This window comes from Clupea harengus, chromosome 5 (genome assembly GCF_900700415.2).
Source record: "Clupea harengus chromosome 5, Ch_v2.0.2, whole genome shotgun sequence".
NCBI lineage: Eukaryota > Metazoa > Chordata > Actinopteri > Clupeiformes > Clupeidae > Clupea > Clupea harengus.
Window position 1 is genome coordinate 28135382 of NC_045156.1, and position 18713 is coordinate 28154094.

The 18713-nt window shown below is 42.2% G+C and overlaps 2 protein-coding genes across 3 annotated transcripts in view; both read left to right on the plus strand.

The window, feature by feature from the left end:
• The first annotated feature begins 495 nt into the window (after positions 1 to 495).
• necap2 (NECAP endocytosis associated 2) lies at positions 496 to 8002 on the plus strand. Of its 2 annotated transcripts, none has more exons than XM_031568583.2 (8): positions 496 to 687; positions 2571 to 2671; positions 2823 to 2927; positions 3026 to 3107; positions 3221 to 3329; positions 3809 to 3965; positions 4575 to 4689; positions 6738 to 8002. In XM_031568583.2, the coding sequence occupies exons 1-8, from the start codon at positions 593 to 595 to the stop codon at positions 6781 to 6783; spliced, it is 810 nt and encodes a 269-aa protein (XP_031424443.2). In that variant the 5' UTR covers positions 496 to 592; the 3' UTR covers positions 6784 to 8002. The 2 variants fall into 2 exon arrangements, with proteins under 2 accessions (XP_031424443.2, XP_042563835.1); XM_042707901.1 differs by having other exon boundaries at positions 505 to 687; positions 3803 to 3965.
• A 1717-nt stretch (positions 8003 to 9719) lies between these two features.
• The window catches only part of LOC105904602 (rootletin), a 30529-nt gene continuing 21535 nt past the window's right edge, over positions 9720 to 18713 (plus strand). Inside the window, exons 1-11 of the mRNA XM_042707746.1 lie at positions 9720 to 10567; positions 11721 to 11847; positions 11983 to 12125; positions 13659 to 13850; positions 14315 to 14398; positions 14799 to 14890; positions 14999 to 15164; positions 15270 to 15376; positions 15635 to 15862; positions 16013 to 16103; positions 18400 to 18486. Coding sequence (XP_042563680.1) covers positions 10412 to 10567; positions 11721 to 11847; positions 11983 to 12125; positions 13659 to 13850; positions 14315 to 14398; positions 14799 to 14890; positions 14999 to 15164; positions 15270 to 15376; positions 15635 to 15862; positions 16013 to 16103; positions 18400 to 18486 — 1473 coding nt within the window. The 5' untranslated portion in view covers positions 9720 to 10411. The remainder of the gene's footprint in view (positions 10568 to 11720; positions 11848 to 11982; positions 12126 to 13658; positions 13851 to 14314; positions 14399 to 14798; positions 14891 to 14998; positions 15165 to 15269; positions 15377 to 15634; positions 15863 to 16012; positions 16104 to 18399; positions 18487 to 18713) is intronic.

The window sequence follows — 18713 nt, forward strand, 5'->3', positions numbered from 1 at the left end:
TTTGGTCAGATAATGTGGATTGTCATTGCCATCCTGTCAGACCAGTCTGGTAATGGGCGATCAACCATGACATAATTACTGATCTAGGTTACTGCTGTATTTATCTACTGTATTGTTTGTTCCATCCATGTTGACTTTGGCAAAGGAGACTGCCAGCACCAAGCTGCATATAAAAGCCGTCACAATAAGACAGATATGGTAAGGTCTATGACAGCAATCCATATTTTTTTTAGGATGGCCTGAGATGAAGATGGCCAAGTCTAATAATTCTCTCACCTTTTGTGTCATCAATCCCACGCCCATTCATCCACTTTCAACTACTGACTAAACAAGACGGAATGGTTGTTGGTGGTGTTGAATAAGGACTAGACTAGAATTGTAACATTGCAGTTCATATGTATGTGTTATTGCATGGGGTGGCCTGCCGTGAAAGGTTTGGGTATCGCTGCAGTATAGGGCAACAATTCCCAGCAACGAATCATCCCTTCCATTGGTGGCGCTACACATTAGTTGATCGCGGTGAGTTGCGCTGCAGGGGGGACGCGTTCCTGGTCATTTGCACTTCGAAAGTTTTTTGGACGAATGAAGCAAGATGGCCGAGGACAGCACTTACGAATCAATACTTTGTGTGAAACCAGAGGTTCATGTTTACAAAATTCCACCTCGAGCAACAAATCGCGGCTACAGGTGAGTTTGTGTGCAAGTCAATCCTTCAGTACGAAACTGTCTGGACGTGTTTTATTTAATACAAGATAGCGCCTGTCTCGGGGTAGGAGGTTCCAGGAAGGCTAGTCGAGTTTCAGGGTTAATGTTGAGTGATCTGCAGTGTATTTCTCTAATAATAACAAAGAGTCGTTTTATGCGCTCTGCAAATATAATATGCAATCGATGACAAAAGTTTAACCATTATTTAGCTGTCCAGCTAAAATAATGCAAAGTTTGTTTTCAGAAACTTTACTCCGTAGCTAAGTAAGTTAACGATGACGTTTTTCGTTGGTGTGTGTGAGGTTGTGTACTTTTTCAAATGAATTTACCTAACTCTTTGGCACCAATATGAATTTTAAGTTTGGTTAGTTAGGTAGGTATCTATTAACGTGACTGGTATGAAACAAGATAATGTAAATAATGTAAAGTTACTGAACAGCAACAGCAACCACAGGCACGAGACTCGACCATCTACGGTGGCCGAGACTGGGAGGTGCAAAACAGCGCAATACTTGTTTGGTATGCCAACAGGGAAGGCTAGGGGTCACCCAGTTCACCTAATTTATGCGTATACCTAAAACATTTCCATAAAAAAATAAGTTATCGTTCATATGACAAATTTAGCACTTACAGTATATAAGTAAGTATGCCAGCTCTATGAATGCATTTCACTGTTTAGGCAGGTGGTCCCTTTCTGTATTCAAAATCAATGTTGGGGAGTAGTGAACTACATGTAATTAAACTATAGTTTTAACTATATTTTGTAGTAGCTTGCTGATAGTTTAACTACATTCATAGTTGCAGTGAATAGTGCCATTTTTGTGTAGTTAACTACTGAAACTACAAACAGTTTTGGGCAATAAAAAGAAAGGAATGACTTAAAAAATTTTGTTTTACCATTGCCTCTTTACTATAATTGAACCCACTTTGACCAGCCCGCCCCCTTTTTCTTTTATCCTGACCTTTGTGAAGGCATGCCCAAGCAACGCATTCATCAGGCCGCCACCACCACACGCTTGATCTCTGGGTAGTGCATGTGCAAAAACGCAGGTGTTGCTCAGTGCTCACACAGTGACATCATCATGGATAGACCTCCCGAATCTCAGCTTGAGAGAGAATCACAATACTTAAACAAATACATGACACTGACTAGCTCCACCAACAAAACCGACGTTTTACCTAGCTAACTGAGTAATCCTGCTTGGTGCAATACCCCCCACCAGAACTCTATTGGAAGGCAGGTGTCTGACTGATGGACATTGTATACAAAACCAAAGCTAACATTCCGGTGCGACAGTGGTACAGTGGTAGAGAAGTCGTTTAGTAATCAGAAGGTTGCTAGTTCGATTCCCTGTCGAAGCGTCCTTGAGCAAGACACTGAACCCCTAATTGCTCCTGATGTGCAGTGTGCCATCAGTGTAAATGTAAAACGTAAAATGTGTATACATTGTAAGTCGCATATGTAAGTCGCTTTGGATAAAAGCGTCTGCTAAATGACTAAATGTAAATGTAAATGTTGCACTTTCCCATGAATAGTGTGGCATTATTATAATTTTTTTTGGGTTATGTATGACTTTTGAACAAGTAGGCACTTTTTGCGATAATTTTTTCTAAGTAGCTTTAGTAGTTTAACCAAACTACATTTCACCCTAGGGTAGCTTTGCTAGTGTGAAGTTACTGGTAGCTTGCAAAGCCTTGCTTTCAGGTGCTAAATATAACTATTTCAGATACCTTTCACCACTCTTTTTGGTTAAAGTTTTTTTTTTTTTTTTTTTAAGTACATGCTTAGTGTTAATTACTAGGTTCTCGTATGCTTGACATGTTTTCGGGCTTGGTGTTCATCTGTGAATGCCTGTGTTTCTCAGAGCAGCAGATTGGAAACTGGATGAACCGTCATGGAGTGGCAGGATGAAAATCATAGCAATGGGGAAGAATGCCTTCATTAAGCTTGAGGACAAGAACTCTGGTAAACGGTCGCCTTAGAGATTACATACGCTTGAAGTAATTGGTTAAATTAGTGGGAGGGTGCTGTTGTATGGTTGTGGATCTCACAAATGATTACAGAGACCCATGATTGAGTAAATGTTGTAATGCACTGTTCCTTTTGGTTCTAACAGGAGAGCTGTTTGCACAGGCCCCAGTAGAGACGTACCCAGGCAGTGTAGTGGAGGCTGTCACCGACTCCAGTAGATATTTTGTTGTCCGGATTGAGGATGGAAATGGTGAGATCAGAGTTTATGATTTTCTCAACAGTCACAATATCTAATCCTTTATGCATTACTGCTGAGTAACAGTAACTTGAGTTTAATTGGTGCTGCAGGTCGTCATGCATTTATAGGCCTTGGGTTTGCTGATCGTGGGGACTCTTTCGACTTCAATGTGGCACTGCAGGACCACTTTAAGTGAGTTATCTCTCCTCTCCAGTAAACATGAATGGATATATCAATTTTGTATTGTTTTGTGTATTATAAAAATGATGAATTCTCATATTTTCTGTTCCCTCTGTACACACTAGGTGGGTGAAACAGGAATCAGATCTTGCTAAAGAAGAGGCTAATCCAACTCCAGTTCCCAAACTGGACTTGGGGTTCAAGGATGGACAGACCATCAAAATCAGCATTGGGGTATGACTAGACTACTTTTGAATATAACACAAATCTAGGGGTACCCTAAAGAAAAATGAGCTCTTACACAGTGTTCAGACAGTGGGTGAATGGAGATGTACAGTATAAGAAAAAAAATGTGTTTGGAATCCCCCCCCCCCCCTCCCCCCAGATCCCAGTAAAATAACCTGATGTGCTAGAAATAACATAGGAAGTGTAAAAAAATGAAAGAAACAAAACTAGGGTCATTAACATAGTCGAAGGACTGCAAAGGAATTAAGCCAATTACCAATTCACTAGGTCACCTAACCATCCATTCAAACAGAAACTAACTTTGCTAGCAGTTAACCAGGTTCCAGCTGTGTTACTTTCCTGCCGTGTGGTCCACTACTGCCAGTAGTTCATGAGGGTATTCAAGCAAGCTTGTCAGCAACTTTCAGTTTGTAATATTTGTATATTTATTGGCTATCAAAGCTTGTAATTCACTCTCTAAGTCACAGAACGTAAAGAAGAAGGATGGAATGCCACAAGGTGGTGCCAAGGCACGTCCAATGGGCAGCGGTCTCCTCCTCCCGCCGCCACCGGGTGTGAAAGCTGGAGGCTTTCCCGCCCCTCCAGGAGCACAGCAGCCTGTCCCCGCAGAACAGCCACTCGCAGGTAACTCAGCACTCCGCAGAACAGCCCCTCGCAGGTAACTTAGCAGAACAGCCCCTCGCAGGTAACTCAGCACCCCACAGAACAGCCCCTCGCAGGTAATTCAGCACCCCACAGAACAGCCCCTCGCAGGTAACTCAGCAGAACAGCCCCTCGCAGATAACTTAGCAGAACAGCCCCTCGCAGGTAACTCAGCACCCCGCAGAACAGCCCCTCGCAGGTAACTCAGCACCCCGCAGAACTTAAGAGAACTGATGACCTCTGAGCAGCTGAACAAGAATAACTAAGAAGTTACAAGAGTAAAGTGATTAGGTTATGTTCAATTTCAACTCATGTACTCCTAGACTTCCACTCCGCATTTGTCCTTAGGGGAAAGCCTTTTGGGCATTTGTAGGACATCTCAATTAGAAAGTGGAGCTGCTCAAACGCTTGTTTTGATTTGAGATGACGAGTATACAATACTGTCTATATCAATGAGCCCTGAGCCTCAACGTGCATTTCTGTCTTCAATTGAGGTCTTGAGTAAAACCAAATGAATAAACCTGGAATGACCAGAGGTTTCATTAGCCTTGAATAATAATAATAATATATGTGAACGCTCTTCTCACTCAGCAACCCTTTTGGACTTTGGAGATTTTGGAGATCCAGCACCAGCAGGTCCAGCACCAGCAGGTCCAGCTCAGCCCGCTCAGGACCTATGGGGAGACTTCACCGCTGCTGGCTCCGGGTAGGTCAAACCTCCAAGCTGAGACGTGATGCTGGGGCCTGCTCCTAATCCAGGGGTCTCAAAGTCCCGGCCCACAAGACAGTTTTGTGCGGCCCCTTCATATTTGAATTCATAATGAAATTCTGTCATCAGTTTGGGTTTCTTTTTTATTACATTAGCTTCCTAAAAGTAATGTTAGCTTTGGGACTACAGTTGACTACATTTTAGAGCAGTTAACACTGCTCTGGGTCAGCCAACCAAAATAATCAAAAGAGCTAACCGTTTTCAGGCAACTAATAGAGCTACTCCTTGCAAACACCTAGCTAACTTTCACTTAAACGCAAATGTAAGTAAACGTGTCTTTCCAAAGCAAAAAGAGAGGTTGACCACGAGCATTGTCAGGTTCAGGAAAACACTTAAACACTTAAGTCTAAAGTGCCATTACACCACCAATTGCACTGCCCGCCTTTAAGAGGACCATCATTTGCGTAGTGTCCAGTTACGTGGACTACTACATCATAACAGACATCTGCATACAACTGATTACACAAAGAAGAATCTGTGTTTCAGTGTAGTCTGGTTGCTGCCCACCAAGTGAGAATAGAACTTGTTAACTTGTATATCTTGTTAAACTCCTTGTCATACATGATTGAACATGCTTGAACTTCAAATATTTGAAAGAATGGCCAATCATCCGACCTGCAATCTCAAGCAGGTTGCTTTCCCGAAGTAGAGCAGTTTCAGAGGGCACTCTAAACCACTGGGTAACCATTGGACTAACCCAGCAAAATCGGTCGCTGTTTGAACCCAGGCGCTGGGTAATTAGGACCAACCCAATGCTGGGTCAACCTAGTCCATCTAAATGGGTTAACATTGCTCTTTTAACCAAGCCGCTGGTTAAATTGTATCAACAATGCTGAGTTAACTGAATCCTGACAGGTGTTTATTTCACCCAGTAACTTCAAACTAAATGCTTATCATGTTAAAACACAATACTTTGAACAAATTAAGCATTTTCCAGGTATGTTGAAAGTCACACCTGGTTTTGAAAAGCAAGTGTTATTTTCCAACATTAGGGGAAATTCCATTTCCAATCGTTTTTGGTGTAACTAGACCACCTGTCAGACAAACACAAAATAGATGGGCATCAGTCACTATTTACGTTAGCTAGAAATGGCTAGAGAAGCTCTTGTACCATGTCCATCTTTGGGAATCTCAGTGATTGAGTTTGACTAGCATGGACACTTTGAAAATAGGCTTTACATCAGGATAACACTATATGCCGTTTAATGTGACCTCTTTTCAAGGCTAAGCAGTATCAAACATTAACATTAGCAAACTGCAATAGTATCAATCCTCATTCAATCATTTCACAAAGGACATGTCTGTGCTGGATTAAAAAACGTTATTTCACTCCAAAATCAGCCCGTTTTCCAGTGCATGCTGAAAACTGCTGGACAGGATGGATGGAAGACTAACGACTTTTTAAAGAAACTTGTTACGTTGCTTTACTTCGATTATTTAATTATTTGAGCTAAGTCACCCAGCGGCTGTAAGGTCTCAGACGTTTGGACCTCACACCGACTCTATACTTTGTGTAATCTGTGTCCATTACGGTGTAGTAGTGCACACAACTGGACACTATGCAGATATAAGGCAATGTGGTCACATTCAGTCTTACCCTTGACTTTTCGTTCATGTGATTGGCTGAAATTGTAAGAGATTATCTTAGAGATATCTATGGGCGTCAGAGAATGTCCTGGAAAAATGCATTTGTGAATCAAGCTGCGTCAGTAAAGTTTCAGAAATCCACAAATGAATGCAGGGATGCTCACAAATAGTGAGTGGTTTGTAAATGCATGTTCATTAGTCTGTAAATAAATGTAACAGCGTTTACATTTGTAAATGGTTTGACATTTATATGTGAATCAAGAAATACATTAGTGAATCATGTGACTTTTTTTTAATTTTATTTTTGAAACTATTCTAACTCCATATTGCAGAACCTGTTGTTCATGTCCTTGTAGAAAACTGAACTTGATCAGCTCTTCTCTGTCTTTCCTCTACAGTGGTTCCTCTCCGATGTCCACCAAATCGGAATGGGTGCAGTTTTAGCAGCTGGACTGACAGACACTCGACTTTTTTTTTTTTTTGGATTTTTAGAGAACTAGTTTTTAAACTCTTTGCATTCCCCAAATCGAGGGAGTTACTGGGGGGATAGAAATGGGCACACAATCACACTAAGCTCAGATGAACAGTGAGTGGATGTGTGTATATATGACCCTCACACATACCACCTACAATATTTGACCTTCTCTCCTTTTCTACAAGAAGTCCTATTTTTTTACAGAAGGTTTCCTATGCAACCAATCACCAGGTGACTCCACTAGACACTTCACTTTTCATAGCTATGTTGGGTATAAAATAGTGCATTCTTCTTAATATCTCCTTTTGGTAAACTGTACAGGTAGAGCTGTGACATTTCTGAATCTCACCTCAGTGCCACTGTGGTAACAGTCCCTATGTGGTTCTCCTCTCAGTCAGTCCAATGAGGTGAAAATGGGTGCATTCCATGGAATAATGTTGTGCCTTTTCCCTATATGTTTAAGACCCTTCCCTTATTCTGAACTATTTGTGTTTTCTTTGCCTATGTCAGTTTGTTGTTTTGCTTACCTGTAAATTCTTTGCTCTATTACCATGTCTGCAGTTTAGTTGCTACAACCGTGACTGTAGTATCTTTTGTCTTCATTGCGCTGCAAGTAAAAGCTTTGTATAGGTAGTTTTCTGAAATCTTTTGGATTGGGAGTGTATGTGTTCGTGTGAAGGATTGCATATTGTGTGGGCCAGCACTGTCCAATGAGCAGATGGCAGTTTTGATAAGATTAGTGACTCCCACTGAACTGGACGAGACCGTCTCCACCGTGCACCCACTGAGCCACCGGCTATAATTATGTATTTTGTGTGTGTGTGTGTGTGTGTGTCTATGTGTGTGTTGGCTTTTGTGGCTAGTACCCCACTGACTTGTGTAGAAAGCACAATGATTGTTGTGTAATGCACGTCTTAGTGTGTGTGTGTGTGTGTGTGTGTGTGTGTGTGTGTGTGTGTGTGTGTGTGTGTTTACTTGTTAACATGTTCCCCATTTCTCGGCTTAATCTCTGTTATTCCTTTTACCTAATTCTGGTGCCTTTAATTTGAAGGGTGTACTTATTAGGGCAAATGCTTTAAATGTATTTTACACACTTGTTGAAAGTGCCTTCTTCACAAAATATAAGTCCTGTATAAATGTAAAGTCACAATATATTGTAAATAATAAACATTTCCCTCTCGTCCCATACATGTATTGCTATTTAATTTATCACCGGATCAAACGTAAAATTCACTTACACTGCAACTCTACCCGTAAGAGACTGCATATAGGTTTTCTGATGTTATTGTCAGCACTTTAACACCTTTAAATTGCCATTGTCCTATTGTTTTATTATCACCCGTTGACATGAACTAGTTGCATGCTTTATGTTATTGATCGGTCATATTTACACATCACTGTAGTAACCAGCCGTAAAATAGGACGTCTTGGGAACAAAAGATTACTGTTAGTGGGGGGTAGGTTCTCCATGGTAGGCTATATGACACATTTGTCTGCTGGGTTCTGACCCGTGAACCACATGACGGGTTTTATCGAGAGAGGACCAAATTATCATGAACAGCTCACATGTGAGTAGCTTAGTTGATGCTGAAGTGAATAAAACATTACTATTCGTCATTCCATCTAGTCGTTCAGGAGTGTAATAACAAAGTTGAGATTTATGAGACCATGAAAAGATTTTTGAGGTTCAACTCATGAGTTGTTGCCTACTTGTTCGACAAGCATGCTTTTAAAGTGTTTCCTAGTACGAAATCTGTTCAGTAATTTCCTATTAGGCTACTAGGCTACTGTAGACGAAAGGGTTACGTTTCGAAGCTGGCGACTCTCATCTTGCCGTATGTAGTCCCACCCCGGAAAAGCTTCGCTGTAGCAAATCGGCATGGATGGACAACGATATATTCTTTCGACTCAATTCATTTCAAAATATTCCAATGAGCGGTAAACTACATTGTGGAATTAACATCAGCTATTTCTGAACTTTATGTTCACGTTGTCATTGTATGAGGTAAGAGTTCTGTCTGAATAATGGGCTACGTATCATCTAAAAGCAAATGCATGCATATTTGCCCGAAAATGATTGTTTTGGCCATGCAGAAATCCCTAAAAAGAAGAAGTGGCCTATGCGAGAGGAAGCATCGAAGCTATCGCAAATTTCGCTCATTAGCTGAATGGCCTTTTGTTCATTCAGTGATAATGTTGTAGACGGTCACCCGTCAAATCTGCTGCACGAAGGGTGACATCTGAAGTCACTAAGTTGCTCAAATTGACTAAGTCTCGCCAGTTTGAAATCACTGTTGCCACTGCCTGAGATTCTGTAGGCTACATTATATCGATGAGCAGACGCAGTAGCACTGTGGATCCATGTGTTCTTTTACCAAATAAACGATCCGCTTGGCCTCAAAGTTCCCATCAAATTTCGCGCGTTAAAGCTAATTTGCTTGTTGAGAGAAGCCTATACTAGACTGTGATTGCACACAGCAGTGAATTGTCTTAACGTGAGGTTGTTAGACGTTGAAATCATTAATTGGTGTAGCATATAACGTCAACCGCATACAAATTGTTTATGGCGTTTCAGTTTCATCCACTTTTGGAGCATCAGATTTGTTTCTCCTTTTTGGCGTTGGTGGTGCATTACTCGGAGAGGCAGACGGGGGCGCTGGGAAGCAAACAAATGTGGGACCGTTTGTTAAGACACATTTCTTCCAGTTCGAATAATAAGACGGAAACTTACAGTGCAGTGTCTTTAAAGCGGATACAGTAAAACCCATTGGGCCTATGTGGTGCACGGTGGAAATGTCACGTTACCGGTAGGCCAACTGAAAACTGCACCCAGGTATCTTTTTCAGATGATTACAACTGTTTTTTTTTGTTTTTTTTACTATTGAAATTGACAACAGCATTATGAATCTTAGCAAAAGGGTGCTATAAACTCCACTTGTCCACCCTTAGAGAAACCTGGTCTGGATTTGACAGTGGGAGAAAAAGATCCTGTCCTTTTGTTGATATGTCTGTTTCTATGGTGACAAAGGCACTGAAGTGATTCCATCAGACCCTTGTAGAGGGCCCCTCACCCATCCCTACCATATCCCACGTGAAGACATAACGACAGCTTGCTCTTTATTTTCAAATATTTATAAAACTATAGAGTTACTAGACTATAAAAATACACACTACTGGTATAGTGAAAGCATGACCATGGGGATTTACAAGACATTTGGTCGATTCAATGTGTTTCATTTTAAGTGTCTCAGTAGCCTAATGTGTGTCTTCTACTCAATAAGAACTTTTTTGTTTTATATAGAATAATGTATAGAATAGGCTACTTGTTTTAATAATAGTTATCTAGCCTCATAGATCCATGCTTTGTATACGCTCTCTTAACTTGTAGTTAAGTAGGCTACTGGAACTAGACATTCTGTGATGCAGTGAAGAAATTAATGAAATAGTTACTCAGAGTTGTATGAATCCCATTCTTGAGTTGTGTCCTAAAAATGTTGTAACCTTACCTAGAGATAAAGTTATTCTAACTTTAGAGGGGTTAATTAAGTTAAGGATAGGTGCACTAAAGACTTTGTTACATTGCTACCGAGAAAGAGAATGTGGCGCACGTTACAGCGACGTGGGAAGGGGGTGGAGGGTGCAAATCTCCTAATCCTGCTGTCCTCAATCTCTCCTCGCCACTTTCTGTCGCAACCGAAGACGACCGGATGGACACCCGCTATAGGAGCTGAGGTCCCTGGAGTTTTATGGCCTGTATTGGAATTTTTTTTTAGTTGTTGTTTAGTTGTGGGTTTCATATTTTTCACATGTAAAGTAGGCCTAGGCGAAACTATAATTAGCTAGATGTTCCCTGTGATTGAATAGGACAGGCTATAGACAACACAGCGAATGGTTAATCCTATTTTAACGCAAAGCCGGCTTGGATACTTTTCCATTTAAACTTGTCCTCCCTGGCGTAAGGGGAGTTTGGCTCTTTTGATTTTTGCTCGTCTGCAGGAGAAGATATAACTTTTACTCAATGAGTGATTCAGAGAATATTGACGCAGAGTCCAAGCTGGAAGCGGTCATACAGGTGATGGTGTATTGCATGATTTCTTCTTTTTTTTCATAGCACTAAAACCGTTAGTGTCACCGATCCTGGAGTCCGTTTAATTTATTTCCACTTGGCGTACTGTGGTCTTCCATTGCTCTTTACTTTTTATTTGTTGCTGGTGTGTGTCGGTGCGTCAGTGTTGCTTGTGATGCTTGTGATTAGCTGCGTAGTGCTAAATATATACAAGACTGCGGCTGATAGCAGCTACTGCTGTGCGGCCACCTGTTCTTACTGCTTCGACCAGGACTTTTGAACTAGAGATGGGACAGCCTAGGGAGCATCGGTGCATTGGTGTTGTAAACAAATAATAAACAAAAGAGAAAAAACTATGGATAAATAAGCCCTTTGACAACAATAGAAAGGTATGAAAGGAATCGTATCATTACATGACATAGAAGTGCAGTGTGTGGGGCAAATAGATCTCTCATCACATTCTAGCATCGCTGTACATCCGTACATACCAATGCAGCCGTGAAATGCTACCACTGTATGTTCCAACTAGCTGTCATGTTTGTAAGAATGTTGAACGACAAAATATGACACCCATTTGGCAGTGTTTGAAACTACACCAGTCTGGGTAGATACAGCTGACATTTAGTTAATGTCTCATTCCCCTCCCCCAAAGACTGAATTCATCAAGTTGCATGTATATTTGTTTTCTTCATGGTGATATATCTTTGTTGCTTGATGAAGAGGATGTCCAGTTCTCTCTGTGTTGCTTTAGTGTTATTAAGTATACCATTTCTACATACTCGTTTATAGTATAGTAGGTACCTTAGGCTTGTGTTTGATAGGCCTGTGTGTCTCCCATAGAGGTTGGAAGAGAGCGTTCTCTCCGAGGAGAAGCGGCTGACGCTGCAGGGCCACTCCCCAGATGCACCGCCTGCCTGTCTGCCTGTGCGTGTGCGAGAAATTGTCACCAAGAACCTGAGTGGCAGCTGTGAGTATACTCAGATGTGCTGTGCTAGCTGTGACAGTCCAATTTGTAAGACATCCCTTTCACTTACACCTGTGCCTTTGTCCCTCCCCTCCCCTCCCCTCCCATCCCATGCCCTGCACACACTCCCGCCCGCAGCAGGAGACATGTCCTCATTCATGTCCCTTCAGGAGGAGAACCGGGTCCTCCAGGGGGAGTTGGGAAGGCTAGAGGACCTCCTGGCCCACAGCAGAGCTGACCGCGATGAGCTAGCCATCAAATACAGCGCCATCAGTGAGAGGGTGAGCAGACACAAAAAGGATGAAATGGAGGATAGAGGATGTTTATGGCTGTATTATAACCAAGGATGATGTTCTTTCATCCCTGAGGATTATGCTTTGTTCAGTCCAGACAGCACTGACATGTTCTTTGATGCATTGTTTGATTTGTATTTTTGTAAAAAAGGGAGGAATTTTGGTTTTGGGGCGGCTGGTCGATGGAAGAGGTGTGTTAATATTGAACGAATCATCAGCATACAAATGCAGTTCCTCCCTTTTCTGTTTCCTTACGCTCTTTGTCAGTCTCTTGTAGAGAGTTTGACCCGTTGCCTTGGTAACGTCGAGGGGAATGAAGTGAAGTGGCTTGTTGCCATAGCATTTGTCACCCCTGGTGATGGTAAACAGCACTGGTAGAGGGGGTTTGGGCAAATTAGGGTGGGGTGAGAGCACAATTGTGGACACCTGTACTGCTGGAAAGCGTTGTGGTAAAAATCTGTCAGAATTGATTTTATGACTGAAATGTGCATACCCTCTATTTCAAAATTAGGCTGTGGGATTTTCAATCCAAAGAAGTAAACCGTTTTTAGTTTCCCTACCTGTTGAAATATATTTCAAGTGCTGTTTCAGAAGACCCCAGAGTTCTTGCCTATCTTCCTAGAGAGACCAGGCTGTGTTAATCATTGAAGCACTGCATTGGAGAGCATACGTTACCATGGAGATGAGCCTTAGCGTCTCATTTAACCCCTTGACGTCTGTTTACAGAGCTGAGGTTTATGATATGGTAAAGCAAAGCCTGCACATATCTACTATAGACGTATTTTACTCAATAGTCCTACATTTGGGCGCTATGCTTTACATTTGGTCCAGTAAAGGTGACAGCATACAAAAACACATTGACTGGCCCCGGATTTGAACATTGCTGTTTAAACAAGAGGGATAATTCATGCTGGGAGAAGCTATTGTGTTGTTGCCTGTTACTAGGTAGCCATAGGGCTTAGTCAACAAAGGGTGAGTACATTTACATGGTACAAGGAGACTTTAGATGGGTGTAATATAGGAATCTGATAGATGTGATTAAGTCAATGTCGTTGACAGCTTCACGTGAGTGCTCGTGCTGCTCATAATCCTTATACACCTGTGTGTTGTGGAGAGATCTTCTCCAGAACTCCAGATTCAGTGACGAGTCTTTGCAAAACTGACACTAATGACAGATGCAAATGTAAATGTAAGTGTGTATCTTTTGTGCCATTTAACTAGCAGTTGTAGACAGGGCAATCATTTAAGGGAAAAATAATCCGAACAATTAAATAAATGGAAAGCAGTCATGAACAGACTTCATTTATTTAATTTATCTATTTCATTTATTTAAATTGCTTTTGCTAATTTAGACCTAACATCACATTTGTCCAAGGACAATTGTACAAAACAAGTCAACTAATATGTGTCAGTTGGTTTTGGGGGCAGAATGGTTGAGTAAGAATGATTTATTAGTATGCAGATTGATGTCTGTGGTGTTGGTGTCTCATGGCTGCGGTGTGTGTGTGTGTGTGTGCGCAGCTGGAGCAGGCTCTGCGTCTTGAGACAGGGGACGGTGAGCGCGACTCGCTCGAGTCACGCAGCCTAGCACAGCAGAATGTGGACCTGCGCAGACGGCTGGACGAGGAGCAGGCGGCATACAAGCGCAAACTCACCGCCTACCAGGAGGGGCAGCAGCGCCAGGCGCAGCTGGTGCAGAAACTACAGGCCAAGGTGAGGCAAAGAACAGGTTCAGGAGTGAAGAAGTACATACACCAGTTTTGGAAAGACACTGGAAACTTGTTTAAGTAAACTGTGTGGGTTTGTGGGAGGGAAGGAAGAAGGAAGAGAAAGAGAGAAGAAGAGACAGGGATGGGGAAAGAAAAGCAGAGAAAAACATGAGGAGGAAAGGAAACGTTTATGAGGATAGGAAAGAATGAAGTTAAAGGGAATGAGACAAATGTGCATGTGCATGTGTAGATGTAATATTGCACACAGCTAAATTGATTGAACAAAAGTGGGAACATAATAATGCAAGAATAATGCATTATTGTCCTGTGATGTGGTGTATAGTGGCTCTGTTATTTTAGTCTAGTGACCATATGGTCTATATCCCATATATCACAGCTAGGCATGGGCTTGTGTGTTGTCAGAGTGCAGGATGCCTCACTGTGCTGCTTGTGTTGATCCATGCGCAGGTCCTGCAGTATAAGAAGAGATGTGGTGAGCTGGAGCAGATCCTGCAGGAGAAAACCTCGGAGCTGGAACGCCACCGTCTTAACGTGAGCGCAGTGTCCTGGGGACACCCCCTTCTGTTCATACAGTACACATGCGTAGGAGGAGAGGCAGAGTCTGTTTTCACCCAAGCACAAGACACAGGGCCAAATTAGACCCTAGGCAATAGAAAGCCTTTGCTGTCCTCTTGATTTGCTGCAAGTCAGGGGTTAATGATTCATGGTGCAAGGTCAGAGCTTAGGGTTAACATCCTCAGAACACTCACTATCTATTTGTTTGTTTGTAGTAGTCTAAATAAGTGTGCTATAGCTCATCTACATTGATTAGGCCATTTATTAAACCAACCTGTCACTTCCTACTGGCTTGTTTGGTCCTATGAGGATATGGCATACTTTACATGGAGGAACGTACTGTACTTCGTCTATTTATGAGTCGTATCTCCCACAGGGTCGCTGTGACTTGAGCCATCGGCGTGAGGATGAGGAGCCTTGCAGTGATCTGGAGAGTGCCCACATCAGGCTGGAGGAGGAACAACAGCGGTGGGTCAAATGTGCTGCTGGGCCCTGACCATCCTAGAGCTCCCTGCGGGAGCACAATCTGATTCCAGTGCTTAGCATGTTGAACACTCTGTCCTTCTCTCTGTTCAGGAGCAGCAGCCTGTCTGCAGTGAATTCCATGTTGAGAGAACAGCTGGAACAGGCGAGCCTGGCCAATGAGGCGCTTAGCCAGGACATTCGAAGGCTCACAATTGATTGGACCAAAGCTAGAGAGGAGCTGGAACAAAGAGAGTCTGATTGGAGAAAAGAGGAAGAGGTGGGTCGGGACAATGCTGACCATGCTTTACCTTCTACTGCATATGAACAGTCAGCCTGTTTGGCATCATTTGGATAACTTCCTTATTTTGTTTCCTCTCCCCAGTCCTTCCACAGTTACTATAGCAGTGAGCATGGTCGGCTTATGCAGTTATGGAGACAGGTGGTTGGGTTTCGGAGACATGTGTATGAGCTGAGGAGTGCCACAGAAAGGTATTTACAGACATCACTTTCAGTTGGTTTTGCTGTGAGAGGGGCCAGACGATTCAGACTCTCTTCACATGTTTTGTCAAAAGTACCTTTTGTTCTCTGTCGTTTTTACTAGGGTGTTTTTATCTCTTTTCATTTGACCTTTCAGTCACTAATATTCTTCCTCCCCCCACTTCTCTGTTCCGTTTTTCTTTATCTGTCGATATCTTTCAAATGAAAAGGCCAGTTTAGGACATGAACCTCTTTTCCATGTCTGCGCAGGGACCTGTCTGACATGAGGAATGAGCTGGCTTGGGCCTCCCACAGCGCGCAGTCTTCGTGTGCGGGCTTGACCTCCTCCCTGCACGGCCGTGAAGAGGGCTTGGCAGGGGCGCTGGAGCGCGAGTCTGCCCAGCGGGCACAGCTGGAGCTGCAGCTGCGGGAGCACGTCAGCGACATGATGACCCTGCAGGCCCGCAGTGACGCCGAGCGAGCCGAGCTCAACGCCAGGTCAGGGGGCACAAAGGAGGAGATATGGGTGGGGGAATGGTGATAGTGTTGGGGCAGGAGAATAGACAGGACTAAAGGGCTCTGAGTCTGTGTGGATGTGTGCAATAGTCTCTCTCTCTCTCTCTCTCTCTCTCTCTCTCTCTCTCTCAGGCTGGTGGAGGCCGTCAGGGAGATGGAGACACTGAAGGCCCAAAATGAAGAAAAAGATCAGGAGGTCTCCTCCCTCACCAGGAGACTGGAGGTACTGCCTGTACCCCACCACAAACATTAACATGCTGTCTGAAATCAGACGGCTTCATGTATGATCGTTTGTGATCAGAATACACCGAAAGCTTTCAGATATTGTTAATCTAGTCTGACTGAGCAATGGAAGCTGGAGACCTGTATCAAACATAATGCATTGACTATTGGTGATCTTTTTATTTGCAACAAAAGGTTTTATAGGGCAGTTAAGACAAGACAATAAGATTTCTTAAGATTTCCAGCACTGTTTCAGAATGGGTGGCTTCATAACAAGCAAAGATATATATATAGATATATATATACATTATTAGTACTGCCATTACTACTGCTTCTAATAATAACGCTACATTTAGTGGACACTTGTATCTAACACAATTATCAGTACCATTAAACTATGCGTTCCATATTTAAACCCAATAGCATAGCTAGCACTGGGCAGTGTTAGTAGAGTATGTCTGATGGGATTAAAATGATCAGATCTCATTCAGCACGCTGACGGGAAGAATCTGATCCAGTTTGACACGTGTGCCCAGCAGGGGTCAGCCCTATGTTCCCAGATTTATTTTGAAAAATTAGTCCCGATGTTCCCACAGCCCTATGTTCTAGGGTTAGGGTTAAGGTTAGGGTTAGAGTTTGGAAGCTAGCTACCTCCTTCAAATCGCCAGCTACGGAATGGTGAACCCTTAACTACCAGGCAGGGGTAGAAATGTGGGAACTGTAGGAACATAGGGCCTAATTTTGTAATGAATATTAGAAATGTGGGAACACAGAGCTGTAGGAACATAAGACCTAATTTTGAAAAAGCTCTTAGAAATGTGGGAACATAGGGCTGTGGGAACATTGGGCTGTGGGAACATGGGCACGCTCCCGCTCAGCACAGTGAATGCATAAACGATGGGCCACATATAAACTGGGTTGAGCTTCCCCAGTGGAAGACAGCAGATTGCAAAGAGCTGTTAGTTAACATTTTTAGATTATCAGATGCTTCCATCCCAAACCTATTATGGTTTAGTAATCCAGTGGTGTTCATTTCTAACGAAATGTTTGACGAAAAATATGCGTTAACGACCTTTTCCCCGTGACGTTGACGTCACGAAAACGGATCTTTGAAAATAAAAACTGTGACTAAATCTATTTTTACTTTCATTGACGAGACGAGAATGTTACTGGTAGACTAACGGACATTCAAAATTGAATTAATTATTTTTCGAAACTTGCATGCACCTAGTGCAGTGCATCCTTAATATCATTGGTTTAATGTTGCCCAGTCCTGATCCTCCACTCCCTGAGATCATGCCTAGACATGCAAGTGACGCCCTAACAATCGTTAGATGATGGCTCAAGTTCAAACACTGGAAGAAAAAGAAGAATAGATATCTGGACACACTTTAATTATAACTTGACAGAAAATAAAACACAATACACCGCAATAACGGGAGAGAAACCATGTTTCAAAACAGGTGGGAAGAACACAACAACCCTGAAAGAGCACATCTATGCCATGGTACGTTAGCTAGTAACTGTCAATGATAACTAGCTAATGTTAACTAGTTATTTGCATATATTAGCCAACGTAAAGTCAACGTCAAAGGGGCAGTCGAGTGTATAGGATGTCAACTTGGATAGCTAGCTAATAATTATCGATTAAAGCCTCCCGTTAGCCTTGGCAAATGATCACTAAAACGTTTAGCTAGCTAGCTAACTATGAGGTAGCATAGCTAAGTTAAACTAGCTATCGATAGCTAGGTAGTAAACTCATTGCAGAGTGGACTATATAGGACAGTTCTAGGCATTACATTAAATTAATATGTTTGGTTTACATATCCTTGTCTATTTAGGCAATTGTTATTATCATTGGCACCACTTTCCATTGTCAAAACTAGCCGTCTAGCTAAATCAGATTGCACAGCAATTCATTTGGAGGATAAGTGGTTGATTTAGCGCTATCACATCATTTTAATCTTCTAAATCTAGACTTGATATTCTGTTATATTTTAATGATAATACTGTTAATTAAGTATTGCCTTGAGTTTGAGTTTAATTAAGTATTGCCTAAGAGTTTCCGTCGACTAAAACTTAAGAAGGATAAAAATGACTAAATGTGACTAAAACTAATATGCATTTTCGTCTTGTAACTAAATCTAAAATAACTGCCAAAATGAACAATGATACAGGCCATGTATACTGATGCATATATGATTGGGCCAAATGAATGCATGGCCCTCCATGATGTGTTGAACTACAGAAGCACTTGTTTCCTAAACCTCATGTTCTGTGCTGGTCTCTGTGAACAGGAGCAGAGTAGGGTGGACGAGTCTGAGCTGCAGGCTCTCCGCTTTCAGACTGAGACCCTACTGGACACACTTAAAGACATTGCTCAGGTAATGTTGTTACACGTTCAGCCTCAAGCATTTTATGTGTATCGTTTCAAATTTGAAAAGGTTGAAATTTAAATGATACGTGTGAAATGTGTTGAAATGAAATGTGTGAAATTAAAGACACAAGATAAAAACAAGACAAGTTAAAATTATGATTTTGTGGTGTGGCTGTTAAACATAGAAGTCATGAAGGTCTTGATCGAAAATACATTGAATTAATGAATTTGATC

Bases quoted from the DNA above. Each gene is read 5' to 3' on its own strand.
- necap2 (XM_042707901.1), top strand. From the start codon at position 593: ATGGCCGAGGACAGCACTTACGAATCAATACTTTGTGTGAAACCAGAG. The intron at 2,672-2,822 runs GTAAACGGTCGC...TGGTTCTAACAG, and splicing joins GCTTGAGGACAAGAACTCTG to GAGAGCTGTTTGCACAGGCC. The intron at 3,330-3,802 runs GTATGACTAGAC...TCACTCTCTAAG, and splicing joins CCATCAAAATCAGCATTGGG to TCACAGAACGTAAAGAAGAA.